This window comes from Mus caroli, chromosome 8 (genome assembly GCF_900094665.2).
Source record: "Mus caroli chromosome 8, CAROLI_EIJ_v1.1, whole genome shotgun sequence".
Classification (NCBI taxonomy): domain Eukaryota; kingdom Metazoa; phylum Chordata; class Mammalia; order Rodentia; family Muridae; genus Mus; species Mus caroli.
The window spans coordinates 115,706,798-115,723,593 of NC_034577.1; the positions used below are offsets into that span (position 1 = coordinate 115,706,798).

The window sequence follows — 16,796 nt, forward strand, 5'->3', positions numbered from 1 at the left end:
CCAGGTGAAGCAAGCCAGTAAGGAACATCCCTCCATGGCCTCTGCATCAGCTCCTGCTTCCTGACCTGCTTGAGTTCCAGTCCAGACTTCCTTGGTGATGAACAGCAGTATAGAAGTGTAAGCCGAATAAACCCTTTCCTCCCCAACTTGCTTCTTGGTCATGATGTTTGTGCAGGAATAGAAACCCTGACTAAGACACCCATGGACTCCTAGGATGGTTCATCTTATCAGCCTGATGGAATTTAGGGTCATCCAAGGAACAAGCCCCTGGGTTTGCCTGTGAGGCAGTTTCTAGGTAGGGTTAAGTGATGTGGGAGACACCTCGTAAGACTTGACAGCAGCATCCCATGGGCTAAGAATATGAGCTGAACACCAGCCTCGGCCCCTCCCCTTCCCCATGTGTGGCTGTGGTATAGTGTGTGTGTGTGTGTGTGTGTGTAGTTCATGGGTGTGTCTTCACTATAAATGGCCAGCTGTCTTGTGCCCCGCCTACACTCTCCCCACCACTCAGGCATGACCCAGAATAAACCCTTACATTGCTTTGTCTGCTATTTTGTCACAGCCATGAGAAGTTCACACCACCTCCCTCTGGACCAGGGCCTTTCTTAGCATCCCTGTAAACCCATAGGCCAGGGAGAGTGAGGAGTTGGCCTCTAGTTAACCACGGTACACAGGTCTCACACTATGTTACCTGGCACAAGCAGGGGATGGACTAGCTAGATTGCCACACTCACAGGGTAAAGTGCCTTCGAGGTACAGGAAGCCAGAGAGGAGTTTTCAGGAGGCAACAGGAGGAGGATGAGAGAAGCCGAGCCTCAGAGTCGACCCTGGTCACAGGAACACGCTTTATGCCCCACCTGTACTTACAGGACCCTGTGGTCTCAGCTCCAAGCTCCAGAGAAGCTGTCTGTGAGGTTAGGCTATGCTCACACAGAGTCAAACTCCAGCTTAGGCCAGAGAGGCGACTCCATGTTCTAACACAGGATTCCCCACTGTTTGTGCCCTGTGGGCTTTACTGTACTCTCTGGCCTTCTCCTGAGGCTAGCATACTACATTGCTCACCTGCTTCCCAGTCTATACAGGGAGGAGGCAGCCTGCCACACACACGCACATGCTCACATGCACACACACGCACATGCACACACGCACATGCTCACACGTACGCACACACGCACGCACACACACACACCACTACCTCGGCCTGGAAGCTGCAGATTTCATCTCAAGGGGACAGGCAGAGAGGTGGTAGCAGTAAAGGAAGGCCCCTCCGCCCAGGTCCTTTCTCAGTGTCTCTTGGTGCCAGCCCTCTCCTCTCCCACCTGGCCGGCACACATTGGCCTCCTTGTCAAGAGCCTCGGGAACATTGCTCAGCCTGTCAGCTAAACTAAGCATGTCTGCTCTGCCCATAACACTGTGTTTAGCTTATCACTGAAAGACAACTCTCAGCACAGTGAGGAATATGTTTTCAAATCATGGTGCCAGTGATAAGAAATCTTAAGACATTGTAGAACTCTGGACGTCAGTGAGCTAATTACAGACCCAAAATAAGGGGATAATGTGCATTTTAATGTTAAAGCCCAATTTCTGTTCTCAGATAAAAAAAAAGGGGGGGGTGCTTTTTGGTGTCACAAACAGTTGTTTGGTCCAAATTTCTTCCAGAGTGGCAGTCCTGTGCAGAGTGCCAGCTTCTGGCTGTCACCCCAGTATCCAAACAAACCCACATCCCAGGAGGCTCTGCTGCTCATCATTTATTCTCTGTCAGCACGGTCTCCAAGGAGACGGCCTCTGCCGCGCTACAAGGAGTGATGGAGAGCCAGGGGTGACAGCACTGAGTTTTGCCCAGAATGGTTCTCCGACACCGGCCTTGTCTCCATGGCTAGACACAAGGCCTCACACCACACTCTGGGGGTTATTCACTCTACCCAGAAAGTGCAGCGTGCCTGAGTCCTGCTCATAGATGGCGAACAGGAAGGGGCTGCTCAGGGTCACATCCAGTGCCTCCGGCGAGTCAGGCTGCTGGACAGACTTGGTCGGCTGTTCTTCCTCTCCTGCTTTGAGTTCAAGGAGGATGCTGTTGAGAACCTGCAAAGCAGAGAGATCTCTCCTTAAGGAGGGATTATAGGCCAGGGACTGGCTCAACCACCCCAAAGGGGGACACTGTCCAGCCTGCCAGAAGGAAGTGTGGACACACCTGTCCTCTAAGTGGGGGCTGGGCACCAACACCCAGCTCCCATAGAGGCTGCTGCTCAACATGTCCCTGTCCTCTTCTTCACCTGCCATATTGGTACTCTCCCATATTTGACTAAACAGCACAGTGGGGTCATGTTTTCTACAGTGACTCCCCTGTTTCCCAGCATCCTTGGCAATGCCAACAGTATCCAGGCACATCCTCTGTTTTACATAGCTCTCTGTCTATGGTTGAGATGCTCCCCAAAGAAACTGCAGACCAGGGCATGGGGCATTCCCCATCTACTACAGCTTCATGGAGGACGCAAGGCTGGACTAAGCAGGAACAGAGATAGGCCTGGAATTAGAGATACCAAGAGAGCCAAGGGAGACCGCTGTTCCCCATGTCACTGGGAGCCAGAGAGCCCTGGCAGTGCCTGCTGCTCTTTCCTTCCTGCCCTGCTGGCCTTGGGCACAGCTTCCTCCGTGTGGCCATCCACCCTCCCTCCCCTGCTACACAGCCAGAGCAGCACTCACCTCTCCCACTCGGGGGTTGGTGTCACCAATGTTGCTCAGATTTGCCTCTGCACCCAAAAGGGTGGACAGCTTGTCCTCGGCCAGCAGGTCCTGCAGATTGAAGGATCCTCGAATTTCCAACTGGGGCAGAGTCAGGCGGATGGCCCTGTGGAGATAAAGCCTTTAGGGGGCTGGGAAGCTCCCACCCACTGAAAAAAAGAGACTAAATGCTCAGTCAGTGTCCTGAGTTGAAACAGTCCCTGCGGGAAGGAGGTGCATAAGACACAGCTGGAGAAAGATGCTCTGGAAGCTGCACAGGCTCCTCCCAGCGTGGTATAATCAGGAAATGACTGCTGGGGAAAGAGGAATGGTAGAGGTGCCTCCAGGTTGTGCAGGGAGCTGCAGGGGTGCAGCTTCCGTGAGTGGTCGCCCATGCTGCCCAATGAAGTAACTGCAATGAATGCTCTGAATGACCGAATTCTACTTGGAAGAGATTGATTCTTGGGTCTGAAGTTGGTGCCCTATCTGGAGTGAATATATATTTGCTTGTGTCTCCCCAGGAAGGATCACACAACAATACAGGACATTGTCACCCCAAGGAACTTCTCAGAAACAAACAACAAAAACCTCCTGAAACAGGAGGAGGACCAGGAACATCGACTGTGGAGAGCTTGCTGGTGGTGGGCAGCTGTGTGCCCTGTGCTCTCAGCCTGGCTGCATAAGGAACACCTTCCCTGGAAAAGCCAAAGATGCCTTTGACTAACAGGCCATTAGCCAGACAGAGCACCTCATCCCTATCACCCTGGCACTTGAGAAGTGGAGGCAGGGGGATTACCACACGTGCTAGACCCTCTCTAAAACCAAAACGCTAATAAGATAATGGCCCCTATCTGTGCTGGATAGTTTTATGTCAACTTGACACAAACTAAGAGTCTCAGCTAAGAGAATGCCTCCAGAAGATCAGGCAAGCCTGTAGGGCATTTTCTTAATTAGTGATTGATGGAGAAGGGCCCTGCCCATTGTGGGTGGTGCCATCCCTGGGGTGGTGGTCCTGGTTCTATAAGAAAGCAGGCTGGGCAAGCCAGGGGAAGCAAGCCAGTAAGCAGCATCCCTCCATGGCCTCTGCATCAGCTCCCGTCCCCAGGTTCCTGTCCTGTTTGAGTTCCTGGCCTGTCTTCCTTCAGTGATGGACTATGATCTGGAAATGTAAGCTGAATAATCCTTTCCTCCCCATCTTGCTTTTTGGTCATGATGCTTCATTGCAGCAGTAGAAACCCTAAACCAGCCCCAGTTGGTTCACTGCCTCCCTGTGGAGGAAGGGAGTATCCGTAGCCTCACAGATAACAGCCATACCCACAACCACACTGCACATGATGGCAGGAGGGAGGGAGGGGGTGGTAACAGGACATGCTGTTTACGTGGACAGACCTGGACAGACTGATGCGTGAGCATGCAGCAGATGCCATTCGTGCAACTCTACTCCCCAAGGTTCCCCGCACACTTCCTACCGAGGAGGCGGGTTCTCTATCCAAGTCAGGAGGTCGTTCCCGAAGATGAGGGCCTCCATCCTGTCGAGATCTGAGATGCAGTGGGGCTGGATCAGCAGCAGGGTAGCACTCTCACCTAGGGGCACGCATGTCATGGAGAAGTTGTTCTGGGCGTCACTCCAGTGCTGGAAGTTGCCAGTGCCGGAGATCATGGGCACAGACACTGAGATGCTGTTGTCCACCCAGAATTCATGGACTCCAGGCAGCTGAGAGAAACCTCTCATCGTTCCTGAAAGCAGCAGAGACCAAAGAGAAGCTCAACAGGGGTGGGGAAGCAGGGATGGGACTCCTCCACCCTGGCTCCTGCCTCAGCTTCCTCCCTTGCCTGCACTTCCCTGGAGACTTCACCCTTAGGTGTTCTCTGATACTTTTGCAAATTGCAGCCACTTGGGTGATCCCCCCACAGCGATCCCCAAGAGCAGCAGGAGACACAGCCCATAATGGTATGGAGTCTGAGATCTCACATCTGACACCTGGAGAACTCGGTCTGTTCCTCTCTGTCCAAGCAAGCTCAACGGAGACCCGTTCTGGTTTGCAAACTCACTTTTTCAAACCTTAGACATTATGGTCTGGAGAGATGGCTCCATAGATAACTACTTGCTCTATGCACCTGATGACCTGAGCCTAGAGCCCCAGCCCCTTGTATCAGTGAGACATGGTTATGCAGGTCCATAATGCCAGCACTGGGGATGAGGAGATAGAAGGACCCTTGGAGCTCACTGGACAGCCTAGAAGAAATGGTAAGCCCCAGGCTTGGTAAGAAATGCTGTCTATAAATAAATAAATAAATAAATAAATAAATAAGGAAAAAAAAACAGTAGAAGACACTCAACCTGTTCCTCTATGCACACAGCATACATACACGTACACCACACACATATACAAAAAAAAAAAAAAAAGTAGATATTTTTAGAGCAGCATTCGATTCTCAGCAACACTGAGCCCCTGGTTCGGCTTCCGGAGTCCTGCTCTCTCTGTGTCACCATGGAGTCCTTTGAGGCCATCAGTGGGCTGACACAGACACCCCAACTGTGCCCAGAGCCCTTGGATCACATGAGGCCTGCTCTGATTGGACACTCAACAGGATTAGACAAACCTGCCATGACCTGTCCCAACTCGGTGGCATCACCAGAGCCATTTCTCTCTGCCTACCCACAACCGGTTGCTAGAGACTTTGGCCCCGCCTCACACACAGCATATTTGATTGCAGCTGCCCAGGCTCCTGGACCAAGCAAGACTCCACTGTCCAGCATCCCTTGCCCTGGAGACAGGTGTAACTCTACAGTGACCAATGCAGTGAACACAGGGCCTTGGGGCAGGGATGAAGCCCCACCACCCCCACTCCAGCTGCTGAGGGCAGGAGTGAACTAGGGACAGGACAGGAAGGAAGCACGCTCCAAGCTGAGCCACCCCAGCCTGATGCCACCAGCTCAGCCAGCACTGCACTCAGACACTGTTGGATTCTCCTTATGATTGCCCTACCCAGCGCTGAATTCCGGCTCACACATGCCCCCAGCCCTCCCGTTTACCACGAAAGGGACATTTAGGAGTTCAAGGAGATAGGGCTGAGACTGAGGTGCCGGCTTGCTTGGCTCACGTTGCGCCAGCTCTGATTGGTCCTGCTGTGTGAAGTCAGGGGTCCCCAGTGTGACTCCAGCAAGAAGGGGTTGCTGGGCTCCGACTGCATGGAAGTAGAATGGTCTTGACCTCAGAGCCCTCTCTGGTGAGTGATAAGAGCCCTTCCCTAAGCCAGGCAGTGGTGGTGCACCTGCTTTAATCCCAGCACTTGGGAGGCAGAGGCAGGTGGATTTCNNAGTTCGAGGCCAGCCTGGTCTACANAGTGAGTTCCAGGACAGCCAGGGCTATACAGAGAAACCCTGTCTTAAAAAAAAAAAAAAAAAAAAAAAAAAAAAGAGCCCTTCCCTGAAGGCCACTAGAGCGGCTCACACTTGTGATCCCAGCACTCAGAACACTGAGGTAAGAAGTATTTCAGAGTCCAAGCCAGTCCAAGGTACTCAGTGAGACCCTGTCACACACGCAGCTCACATGAGAGAGACGCTGACAATCACTTCAGGGACCCCAGGAATCTGCAGTTTAGGGGGAAAACACTGAATTTTTGTCTCTAGCATAAAAGAGAAATGAGAAATGGGGCATGGCTTCGAGAGCGACCCGAAGCTGTCTGTTCCCCGTTCTCCCTGAGCTCCCGTGCTCCCGTGCTCCCCAGACTCCTCTCTGCTCACCAGCCCTACTCTGGGCTGCGTAAACTTCTCCCAGTCATGTCCCCTAGTGTCATGGAACCTGCCAGGGCCATTCAAGCTCTGGGGACATCAAGTACTGGGCAAAGAACACTGGAGAGACCACAAGCCCAAGGCCTCGAGGCCTCACTAGATACAAATACTTAACTGTCCCCAAGGCTGTTGCTAAGGGGACCTGGAGTTTCTGAGGCACATGTGCAACCTCATGGGGGTGAGGAAGAGGGCAGGCCTCTGGCAGTTGGAGATAGGCAGAAAAGGCCAGGCAGCAGTGAGGTCAGGACAGAGCATGGGTGAGCATCCAGGTCTCTGAGCGCTGGCACAACCCATTTTTCTCCTTCTTCCTTGCTTCCCCTCTTCCCCCTCCTCATCTCCTTCCTTTTCTTCCCCCTCTCTCTCTCTCTCTTCCTCCATTTCCCCCTCCTCTTTTCCTCGACCTTTTTCCTCCTCCTCCCCTTCCTCCTCTTTTCTCCTCCCCTTCCTCCTCCCTTTCCTCCTCCTCTTCCTCCTCTTTTCTCCTCCCCTTCCTCCCCCTTTCCTCCTCCCATTCCTCCTCTTTTTTCTCCTCCTTCCCATTCCTTCCCCCATTCTTCCTCCTCTCCTTCCTCCTCCTCCCATTCCTCCCCTTCCTCTCCTTTTTCTCCTCCTTCCCATTCCTCTCCCATTCCTCCTCATCTTCCACCACCCCTTCCTCCTCCTCCCTCCTCCCACTCCCCCTTTTCCTCCTCCTTCCCATTCCTCCTCCAATTCCTCCTCCCCTTCCTCCTCCTTTCTTCCTCCCATTCCTCCTCTTTTTTTCCTCCTTCCCATTCCTCCCCCTTTTCTCCTTCTCTTCCTCCTCCCCTTCCTCCTCCTCCTCCATTCTACCATTCCTCCCCTTTTTCCTCCTCCTTCCCATTCCTCCTCCCACCCTTCTCCTCTTCCCTCCTTACCTCCCTCCTCCCATTCCTCCTCCATCCCTTCCCTTCACCTCTCTCTATTCCCTCCCGGCTGGTTCTGCAGTCTGGGTGAAGACAGGCATCCTCTACGCAAGCCATCACCGACACTGCTGCCCTTTAGAAGTTCTCCTTTCTCAGCGATCGTCTTCCCAGGGTTTCTCAAGAGGACTGTGGCTCAGTTCCAGGCTCCTCGCCAACTTACACAGGTGTAGCCACCCTTCACCAGTCTCAGGGCTGTCTCTTTCCCTCGACATTCTGGCCTCCCCCTTTCCCAGTCTCAAGGCAGGCCAAGGTCTTTCCCCATGTGAATTTATAAACTGCAAAGATATTGACACAGTGGCCAGTCATCCCTGATCCCTCTACCCCATGCCGGGTTGTCTTCCTGCTGGCCCCACCAATGCACCCCTCCTCCAATAACCTCAATTTGAAAATCTAGGACCCTAGCATATGTTCCCAGAACAGTGTCCCTGGACCACTGCACATCTTTGGGTGGTATATCGACCCCCCCCCCACACACACACACCTGCAGTGCTGTCAGGGGCCAAAGTCTGACCTTCTAGAAATAAAACTGCCCTGCTCAGCCCACTGGAGAAAGAGCATCCTCACAGGGTGTGCCACCTCGAGCCCCTCCACCCTCACTCCCACCCTGACCTCCCAAGGCTTTGCAAGGATGTTTGCCCTTGGCCTCCTCCAGCCTGTTCCAGCTCACTCCCTTCCACCTCACAGTTAGTGCTGTTCCCTGCAGTTGCTGCCTCAGGCATTCGCCCTTGGGGGTCTCCATACTTGCTGATGTTTAATAAGAAACCTGGAGGGTCAGGATCTCCTGCCCCTCAAAGACCCCTGCCTGGTCTTACAAGTAGTAAGAGATGAGCATCGAATGGATGAGCATCTTCCTGGACAGGGATATATGGGCAGCTCCCCCTGTGAGCGGGTGAGCTGGGTGTTCCTGTGGGGGTCAACCACCCTAGTCTCAGGAGTATGACACAGCCCAGAGAGGCAGTTGGGTAGGGAGGCAGAGGCTGTGCCATCTTGAGCCAAGTTTGCTTTTTTTTTAAGCCTCCAGGGCTTCACCAGTAACACAGAGGCAGAAACCAGTCACCTCTGTCCATCTCACACATGACCCATGGGGATGTCATGGAAACCCAGTGCTGCCTCTGGTCCCAGCCAGGACCAGTGACCCAAGTGTTTGCCTCACCTTGGAAGTGAACGTAGGTGTTGAAAAGTAGGGTGCTGTCTGTGCTGACCCCCTCCAGTGGCAAGTTCATCTTCCACCCTGTCACAGCCTTTATGAACCTGTTGATTTTCTCAGTGGCAAGAACTGGGTCAGTGGATAAATCCAGAGAGCGTGGGAAGAGGGCAGGGGTAAAGAGAGCCAGACTCTGAACAAATGAGTGCTTTAGACGCAAGCCTGGGGCAGTGAATAGCCCCACCACGGTGGACTGTAGCAGGGGTGTCTGGCTGCTGCTCCCACCCTGGGTGACCAGCAAGCCCTGAACGGCCCGCAGGGCAGTGAGGACCTTGTGTCCATCTAGTCGGGAGGTGCATTCTCCCTCCTTCACAGGGACACCCAGCAGCGTCTGCAGCTGGCTGGCCGTGGGATCTAAGGATCCAAGGTAGAAAGAGACCAGGGTGCCAAAGAGAGCTGGTGGTGAGAGGATGGCCCCACCGGCCCCACTTCCTGCTTCATTCAGCATCTTGTACATGCGGAAGCCCACGAAGTTGGCGATCATTGCGACCTGGGCAGCCCGCTGCCGGTCCTCATCCTCTAGCTTCTCGGCGGCCAGCACGATCTGATCACGCAGGGTCTTCTCATCCACAGGGGAGGTCTTGGCCTGAATGGGCACAGGCTCAAAGGTTGACTCTGGGAGTGTCTCCACACTGGGGTTCTCCAGCTGGGCGCAGGTGCTCTTGTTGTGGTAGAGGAGATGGAAGGGGTGGATGTATACGCGGTCCCCAGCCGTCAGGCTGACCCAGGTCAAGATGCAGAAGATGGTGGCCTTCAGGCCTGCCCCCGTGGGAGTCATCTCTGATCTGTGCATTTGCTTCTGTGTGTCCTGGAAAAACATTTTTTCGAGAGTGACAAGAGATTATTTAGAGCCCTGAAGCCAAACCTTTAGTTACCCTGGTATTCCCAGTGGCTATAATGTACATCCTGTGGTTAAACAGCCATGTGCTGTTCCCACTCTCTGAGCTACTGGCTTTGGGAGTCAGGCTGACTTTTCTTCATCCCATTCCAGGGTGTGCAAGTGTGTTTGTACAGTCGGTCTCTGCTGGGTGTCTTCAGAGCCTGATCTGATGTTTGCCATGTGTCTGGCGCTTCTATCCATCCCTTGCTGTCTGTTTCTGCTTTTGTTTGCGATGTACTTAAGAACTCACTCAAAGCCAAAAGCGCGGCTGCTGTAGATAGCCCAGGAGACGGCGTCTACAGCGGGAGCCAGTCAGGTGAAGGAGAGCAGTCAGAGATCCGTGGGAACCCAGGATGATCCAGGTGGAAAGCACACTCATCCACTGAACTGCTCCCAGATCTCCATGCTAACATTCCCACCTCCAGGGCCCTGGGGTGTGAATGTCTGACGATGGAGTCCGAGGCTTCTTGAGTTGCTATGTAGGTGCTGTACCATTACAGCCCACTCCAGACAAGGTTCATGCAGCCCCAGCTGGTCTTGAACTCACCATGTATAGAGTAGGATGGCTTGGAGTTCTAATCCTCCTGCCTCCACCTCCCCCATTACAGGTGCACCCCACCACTTGTAGTTTCTAAGTGGGCTAGGGATTGACCCAGGCTCTCGTGCATGCTTGGAAGGCATTCTACCAATGAGTTACATCTCTAGTCCTCTTTTGACTTTTTATTGTAAGACAGGTCCAGTAAGTCGCCCTGCTTAACCTTGAAATCACTCTATATTATAGGCAGCTATGAGCTTGTAACCCTCCTGCTTCAGCCTCTGCCATAGCTGGAATCCAGGCCTGCTCCACCACATTCATCAGAATGTGACTGTATTTGGCGATAGCATCTTTAAAGACAAGGTAAAACGAGCCCTCCCCAGTGGGCTCGGATGCAAATTGGCTGGCATTCTTATACATAGAGAGCAGCAAGGGACAGGGCTACAGATCAGTTGGTGAAGTGTATCTATTGCAAGCTTGAGGACCTGACCTGGATCCTCAGAACCCATGTAAAAACACTAGGTGTGGGGGCTGGAGAGATGGCTCAGTGATTAAGAGCACTGACTGCTCTTCCAGAGGTCCTGAGTTCAAATCCCAGCAATCACATGGTAGTTCACAACCATCTGTAATGAGATCTGATGCTCTCTTCTGGTGTGTCTGAGGACAGCAGCAGTGTACTTATATAATAAATAAATAAATAAATAAATAAATCTTAAAAAAAAATACTAGGTGCGATAGCATATGCATATAGCCTCAGAGCTCAGGCACTGGAGACAGATAGATTCCTGGGGCTTGACTCCCTAGGGTTCTCTCTAGCCTGTCTCAAAGGAGATGAACACCATTTTGACACGACATGAAAGGTTGTCATCCAGTCGCTATACACATGAGAACACACATATGCACACACATTCGCACACACACACACACACACACACACACACAAGGATATCAGGATACAGGAAGAGAAATCTATTAGAGTCACAGGGAGAGGAGGGAATTTGCAAGCCAAAGGCAGAGAGAGGCCCCAGAAGAACTTGGCTCTTACCATGCCTTGCTTTGGGTTTCTGGAGGTTCTCTTGTTATCTATCACACTAGGCTGTGGCACAGTCCTGGTAGACAAAGTGACAAAGGCTAAGAGTTTATTCCTGGAGGACATGTGGATGGCCCACTGGGTTTTGTGGAGCCTCTGTACCCATGTGGGTGTGCCCTAGGGTTGATTTTAGTGTCCATGAGATCCTAGCCTGCAGCCAGAATTGGGAGCCAAAGGCCTTGCCCAAGCCCAGGTCCTTCAGACCTGTTACATGCTCCAGGCAGGCTGGATCCCACACAGCAGCTAAAGAAGACTATAATTGGTTCATCTGCCCAGCCTGCTCACCCACTGGTGATTGGTTTCAGTGGTCTATGGTAAGGCGAGGGATTGATTCACCCAGATGGCTATGAGGCACAGGAAGGGCTTGGGGTTCTGGCCAGTCATGGACCAGGGGATGGGGTGGTCCATTTAGCTGGATAGCCTTTTCCCTTGAACCTTAGCTCCAGCCTCAGCTACCACCTACAGTACAGAGTTAGCTCCAGCCTCAGCTACCACCCACAGTATATAGACTTAGCCTGGGATCCCAGAGGAAGGCTCCTGAGCTGACGCTGCAAAACCTACCTCTTACTCCTCTGATCCGAGTGTGGGAAGGTGAGTTCTATCCATCCTTCAGTTCTGACCAAGTAGACCACGTGCGCTTGCTTCTATAGAAGGAACCAACCTGACATGTAGCTTCCAACCCCTTACCTCACTGTGGCCACCACTGCTGAGCCTTGGCACCTCAACCCTGACTGGAGGTCACCTTGACCCTTCCTTTGTGCTGCTTCACCTTTCCACGTACAACCCTCCACCAAACCACCCGCAAGGTCCCTAGGTGAGGATCTTAATGTCCGTATTGTTCTGTTGAAGGTGCTGTAGACATTTAAGGTGTAGGTTCTAGTGGGGGCTCAAGGCCACTGGGGGCATGCCATTAAGAGGGGTCGCAGGACCTGTGTCTTTCCTTCTTCGTTGCTTTTGCTTCCTAGCTACATTGGAAACAGTTCGTTTAGCCAGATGTCATTGCCATTGTCAGCCAACACCCCAGAAGTCCTGAGCAACAAGTCCACCTGAATTTGACCTGAATTTCCAGTACCATGAGCCAAGACAAACCTTTCTCTTCATAAGTTAGTGATCTCAGAATGTCACTATGGTGTTGCGAAGCTCTGAGGTCACCCTGGTCTCCCATATTCCCGTGCTTGCCTAGGCTGCACATAGAATATCCTCCACAGACAGGCAAGGTACTCTTTGCTCTGCTCTGGTCATCCCACTGGTCTGAGAACCTTTGGCTTCTGACTGTCTAGTGCTTCATCCTTTTGACACACACATCTGGCTCCACCCATCATTCCTAAAGAAAGTTTAGAGGTTTGGGAAAGCAGAATAGAGAGCTCTGCCTGTACTCACTGGCCTTTCCTTGCTTTATAAACCAAGACACAGTAGGGTCAGGACCTGCCTCAGGTGCCCAGGCGGCCGGGTGAGCTGTGGGGGTGGACACAATACTTCCTAGATTGCTGTTCCTATGAACGGCCTCCGTCCAGAAGGTTGTGCCATGGCTGCTGTCCCAGGAAATGCGTCACTACTGTCCTTAGGCACAAGTGACTGTTTGTTCTTAGCTGTAAGCTGCTGTCTGTCAGTCAAGTTCACCCAAGTGTGATTGCAGCAGATCTTGAGGACATAGGAGATCTCCCCCCTTCCATTCCCTCCCCACCAGCCGCCTCTCTGTGTCCCTGTCTTGTGGCTTCTCAGGGCTATGTTGCCTGTCCTGTCATTATCAGGGTGCATTTCCAGTGCTGTCTTCTGTCTATAGTTCATCTTCACCACTCAAAGTCTATCTCAGGCTCCCCACACCTCTCTCTCACCTCCTCTCTACCTCATAGCCACCAGAAGCACCCTGTATCCTGTATCGATGTATTTACTATGTGCCCCCCTGGTCTGCCTCCCACAGGTACCTGAGTGCCACAGGTTAGCCCACCTTCCTAAGGTCATCCAGGGACAGCTGTAGAATCATCAATGCCATTTGTACAGCAACAGACAAGTCTTGTGACCTGCACCAGGTCACACAGCTGGGACTCAGCCCTAACACTTGAATCCATGAGTGGCATCTAGACATGACGCACATTGCCTCTTGAAAGAAATAAGGAACTGAGAAGCCTAGGGCAGGTTCAGCACGCAAGAACACTTTGTTGCATAAATATGAAAATCTGGGTTCTCGTCCCCTGACCCCTTGGGAAAGACCAGTCATAACCACACACTCCCCTAACTCCAGAGATGTGGAGCGAGGAGACAGGATAATCTCCAGGGCTTCCTGGCTGCCAGCCTAGCCCCAGCTTCAGGAAGGGACCCTGTCTCAAGGGACTAAGGAGGGCAGTAGCTGGCAGGACACCTGGTATCCTCCTCTGGTCTCTATCTGTGTTCATGGCTCCTGTGTCTCCATGCTCCTCCGCCACACTTCATATATACACATACATACATACATACATACATACATACATACATACACACATCATACACACATATGTCACATTCACATAAATACATACATACCTTGGGCTGGGTATGGTGATACAATCAAGAGGTTGAGGCAGACAGAATTTTATGAGTTCTAGGACAACCAGAGCTACACAGTAAGACCCTGTCTCCAAATAAAAAATTTTTTAAAAAAAAGGCCTTTAATCCCAGCACTCAGGAGGCAGAGGCAGACAGATCTCTGAATCTGAGGCCTGCTCGAGCTACAGAGTGAGTTCTAGGACAGCAAAGGCTACAACAGAGAAACCGTGTCTCAAAAACCAGAAGTAAATAAATAAATAATATGCACATACACAACACGGCACACACACACACACACACACACACACACACACACACACTAAGAACAAAGAAGAAGCTAACTTTTCAAAGTACTTCCATGTTACTGGGTGCTCCTAACTTATCCCCAGCCCTAGAGAACCTTAGAACCATGAGGAAGCCTGTTCACTGAAGGGTAAGTTGAGGCTCTACAGGACATGGTGAGGAGCCACAAGACACAGACCTCAGCATTGAGCCTGGATAGAGAAGTTACTTGAGATGACCACGTGACATGTCCCTTCTTGCTGCTTGCAGTCTGAACAATGAAGCCTTGTTCTCCCTTCAGGTTGGAGGAGGTCCAGTGGACTTGGCCACCCTAGTGCTGACCCTGGGAGAGTCTCTCTGCTTTTGAGGACCCATCTGGACTCACAGTAGGCAAAAGAACCTGGCCATCCCCTAATGAAAGACCATCAGTTCCCAGTGAGCCCAGTTTGGTGACCCGCAGGGAACAGCTTACCTGGACATCTAGCCTTTCGGAATAGGAGAAGCAGTCAGTGCGCACATCTGAAGCGCCTGCTACCACAGACTTCTCACTCCAGAACAAATGCCATCCAGCCCTTCCCAGTGTCTCTGCCCAGTCCCGGCCTCCTCTTCCCACCCACAGCTCAGCTCCTGCCTGGCCAGATCCCATGAAAGAACCAAGACAAGATGCTCTGCTTACCTTCAGCGCCAACCTAGACAAGCACAGCTATCCCCTGGTGAGCCAAGCAGGCTTATTTATACTCAAGGGGTGGAGATGGATCTATTTCTGGGCTACTCTGTACAGAGGCTGGGGGAGGACCCAGGTCGGGGGACCATGGGAATCCAGGCTTCACCAAGATGGATCAGGGCCAGGGTGATGTTCCTCTGGGCCCCTTCCAGGAAGCCCTACTGGCAGATGAGCCTCATGCAAAAATGGGCTGGCGTTGGGTTACACATTTACCCCAGTTCCCTGGAGCCAGGACCACAGTCACAGGATTGAGTGGGTTGTGACAACCTGAAGCCAGCCATGCAGACCTGGGGATGAAAGCCCCCTCGTGATGCACTCGTAAGCCTCTCTGGGCATGCCAGGAAGGGGGCTCACCTTCAGGAGCTGAACCTCACGTCATCAGCTGCTCTCAGGGTGGACAACCTTGGACATTTGTGATTACGTTAGTTGCCTGTTCTGTACAGGGGCTTCCAGCAGGCTGAGGACACACATCACCAGTAGGAAGCGCCTTCCGGAACTTCTAGCACATCTGATTAGGCTGGGAAATTCTGACTGTGGTGGAGCCATATTGAAACAAAATGTTCTGGGCTCGTGGACGGAAAGCAGCAGTTTTGGAGGTTGGAGGTTTTGGAGCGCCTCCCTTGAGGGTGGAGAATGGTTGTGAAAGTTTAGGGGATGAGACTGGTGGACACCAAGGAAGGGTGAGATCTGAGAAGACAGCAGGAGCAGGCCTGGCAGACGGTCCCACCTGCAGTCTACCATGGGTGGCGACTAGCTTGCATCGAATCCAGAACTTCAAGCAATCTCTTGGCCATGTGGACACAGGCACAACCTGCCTTCACCCAAAAGTGGCATGGGAAAGTAGAGGCGGAAAGGGAGAGTGGGCAGAGCAGTCGCTAGCTTAGAAGGCAAATGCACCATGCAGGACTTGATGGAGTCTGAGATGGGCTCTGAAGAGCAACCTTCTCTGGGCACAGACGTAAAATAGCTACCAGAGATCTCAGTGGGAGACAAGCTGTAGAAGGCAGGGCTGCTGTGGCCGTGACAGTCTGCACTCGGGACTAAGGAAGACGATGCCAGCAGTCCAAGGGGTATGCAGGGAGTAAGAGCTCAGGAAAGGCCAGTGGTGCACAGATTTCCCTGAGGAGTGTGTGGATGCCTTAGTAGCTTTGGGGTTCAGCAGGGAGCCCTGTGCTGAGGACACAAGAGTAGAGCTCATGAATATAGTGATAGAAAGATCTTTCCTCTCGGGCTCTGAGACTGGATTCTTCAGCTCACTGAACATCTTTTTTGTCCTCTGTGAGATGTTCAGTAGATGAAGGCTACTGAGCGTGGTTAACCCTTGCTACTAAAGCTGTCTGAGCACAAGCCTCCTCTGTGGCAGTCTTTACTAGCTGGTCATCAGTCCATCCCAGTCCACACGGAGAACAGGCTCATTTACTCCACCTGGAGCAAGTACCCATGCAGCGGCAAGTCAGACAGCAGGGCTCTTGGGCCAGGCTGGCTGTATGGACTCCGCCTGCTCTGAGGGGGTTAGCTGACTGGCCTGAAGTCCCCCACAGCCCCCCTGCTCCTTCACTCGCTAGGAAAGAGTGTGAGAGAGATGCAGAGCTTCCTCCGTCTGCATCCAAGGGTCTCCATGGCTGGCTTCCCCCGCCACACAAGCATGTGCTAGCTCACACCAAGTCTCTCCCATTCCTCCATGGTGTCTTCCCGACCTCTTTATGACCAGGAGTTTCTCTAAGCCTTGCATCCATCCATGGGTAGGATTATCCCTTGGCTTGTGTTCCCAGTGGCCCCCTCACAGCTGCCAGCCACCTGCCCCACACCATGCCTGCCAGGTACCACAGCTTTCCTAGCTCCAGGGTCTCACTGCAGTTTACTATGTATATGAAACCACAAGCCCATGCTCCGAACACATGGGCTCACACGCCTTCCTGCGCTCAACTGTTGGAGCTTCCTGAATCCCAAGGTCAGTGCATGTACAGTTGAGAGACTTGCACTAGATGGGAACTAAGTGGGCATATATCTTTTTTGTCTTTAAGAAAAGCTGTGCACGGAGTTAAAGGGATCTGCAACCCTATAGGTGGAACAACATTATGAACTAACCAGTACCCC

The 16,796-nt window shown here is 52.4% G+C and overlaps 1 protein-coding gene across 3 annotated transcripts; it reads right to left on the bottom strand.

The window, feature by feature from the left end:
* Positions 1–1,545: 1,545 nt before the first annotated feature.
* Agt (angiotensinogen) lies at positions 1,546–14,827 on the bottom strand. Of its 3 annotated transcripts, XM_021169328.2 has the most exons (7): positions 14,652–14,827; positions 11,732–11,814; positions 11,126–11,189; positions 8,615–9,473; positions 4,191–4,458; positions 2,704–2,848; positions 1,546–2,082 (listed from the first exon to the last, which is right to left on the bottom strand). In XM_021169328.2, exons 3-7 carry the CDS (start codon positions 11,126–11,128, stop codon positions 1,891–1,893), a joined length of 1,467 nt encoding a protein of 488 aa, XP_021024987.1. In that variant the 5' UTR covers positions 11,129–11,189; positions 11,732–11,814; positions 14,652–14,827; the 3' UTR covers positions 1,546–1,890. The 3 variants fall into 3 exon arrangements, with proteins under 3 accessions (XP_021024987.1, XP_021024988.1, XP_021024989.1); XM_021169329.2 differs by lacking the exon at positions 11,732–11,814; XM_021169330.2 differs by lacking the exons at positions 11,126–11,189; positions 11,732–11,814.
* Between the last annotated feature and the right edge of the window lie 1,969 nt (positions 14,828–16,796).

What these genes read in the sequence shown, in the direction of transcription:
- Agt (XM_021169329.2), bottom strand. An exon ending in CACCTACGTTCACTTCCAAG is followed by an intron (nt 4,459 to 8,614) that starts GTGAGGCAAACA and finishes TGCTGCTTTCAG; the next exon opens with GAACGATGAGAGGTTTCTCT. An exon ending in ATAGAGAACCCGCCTCCTCG is followed by an intron (nt 2,849 to 4,190) that starts GTAGGAAGTGTG and finishes TTATCTCCACAG; the next exon opens with GGCCATCCGCCTGACTCTGC.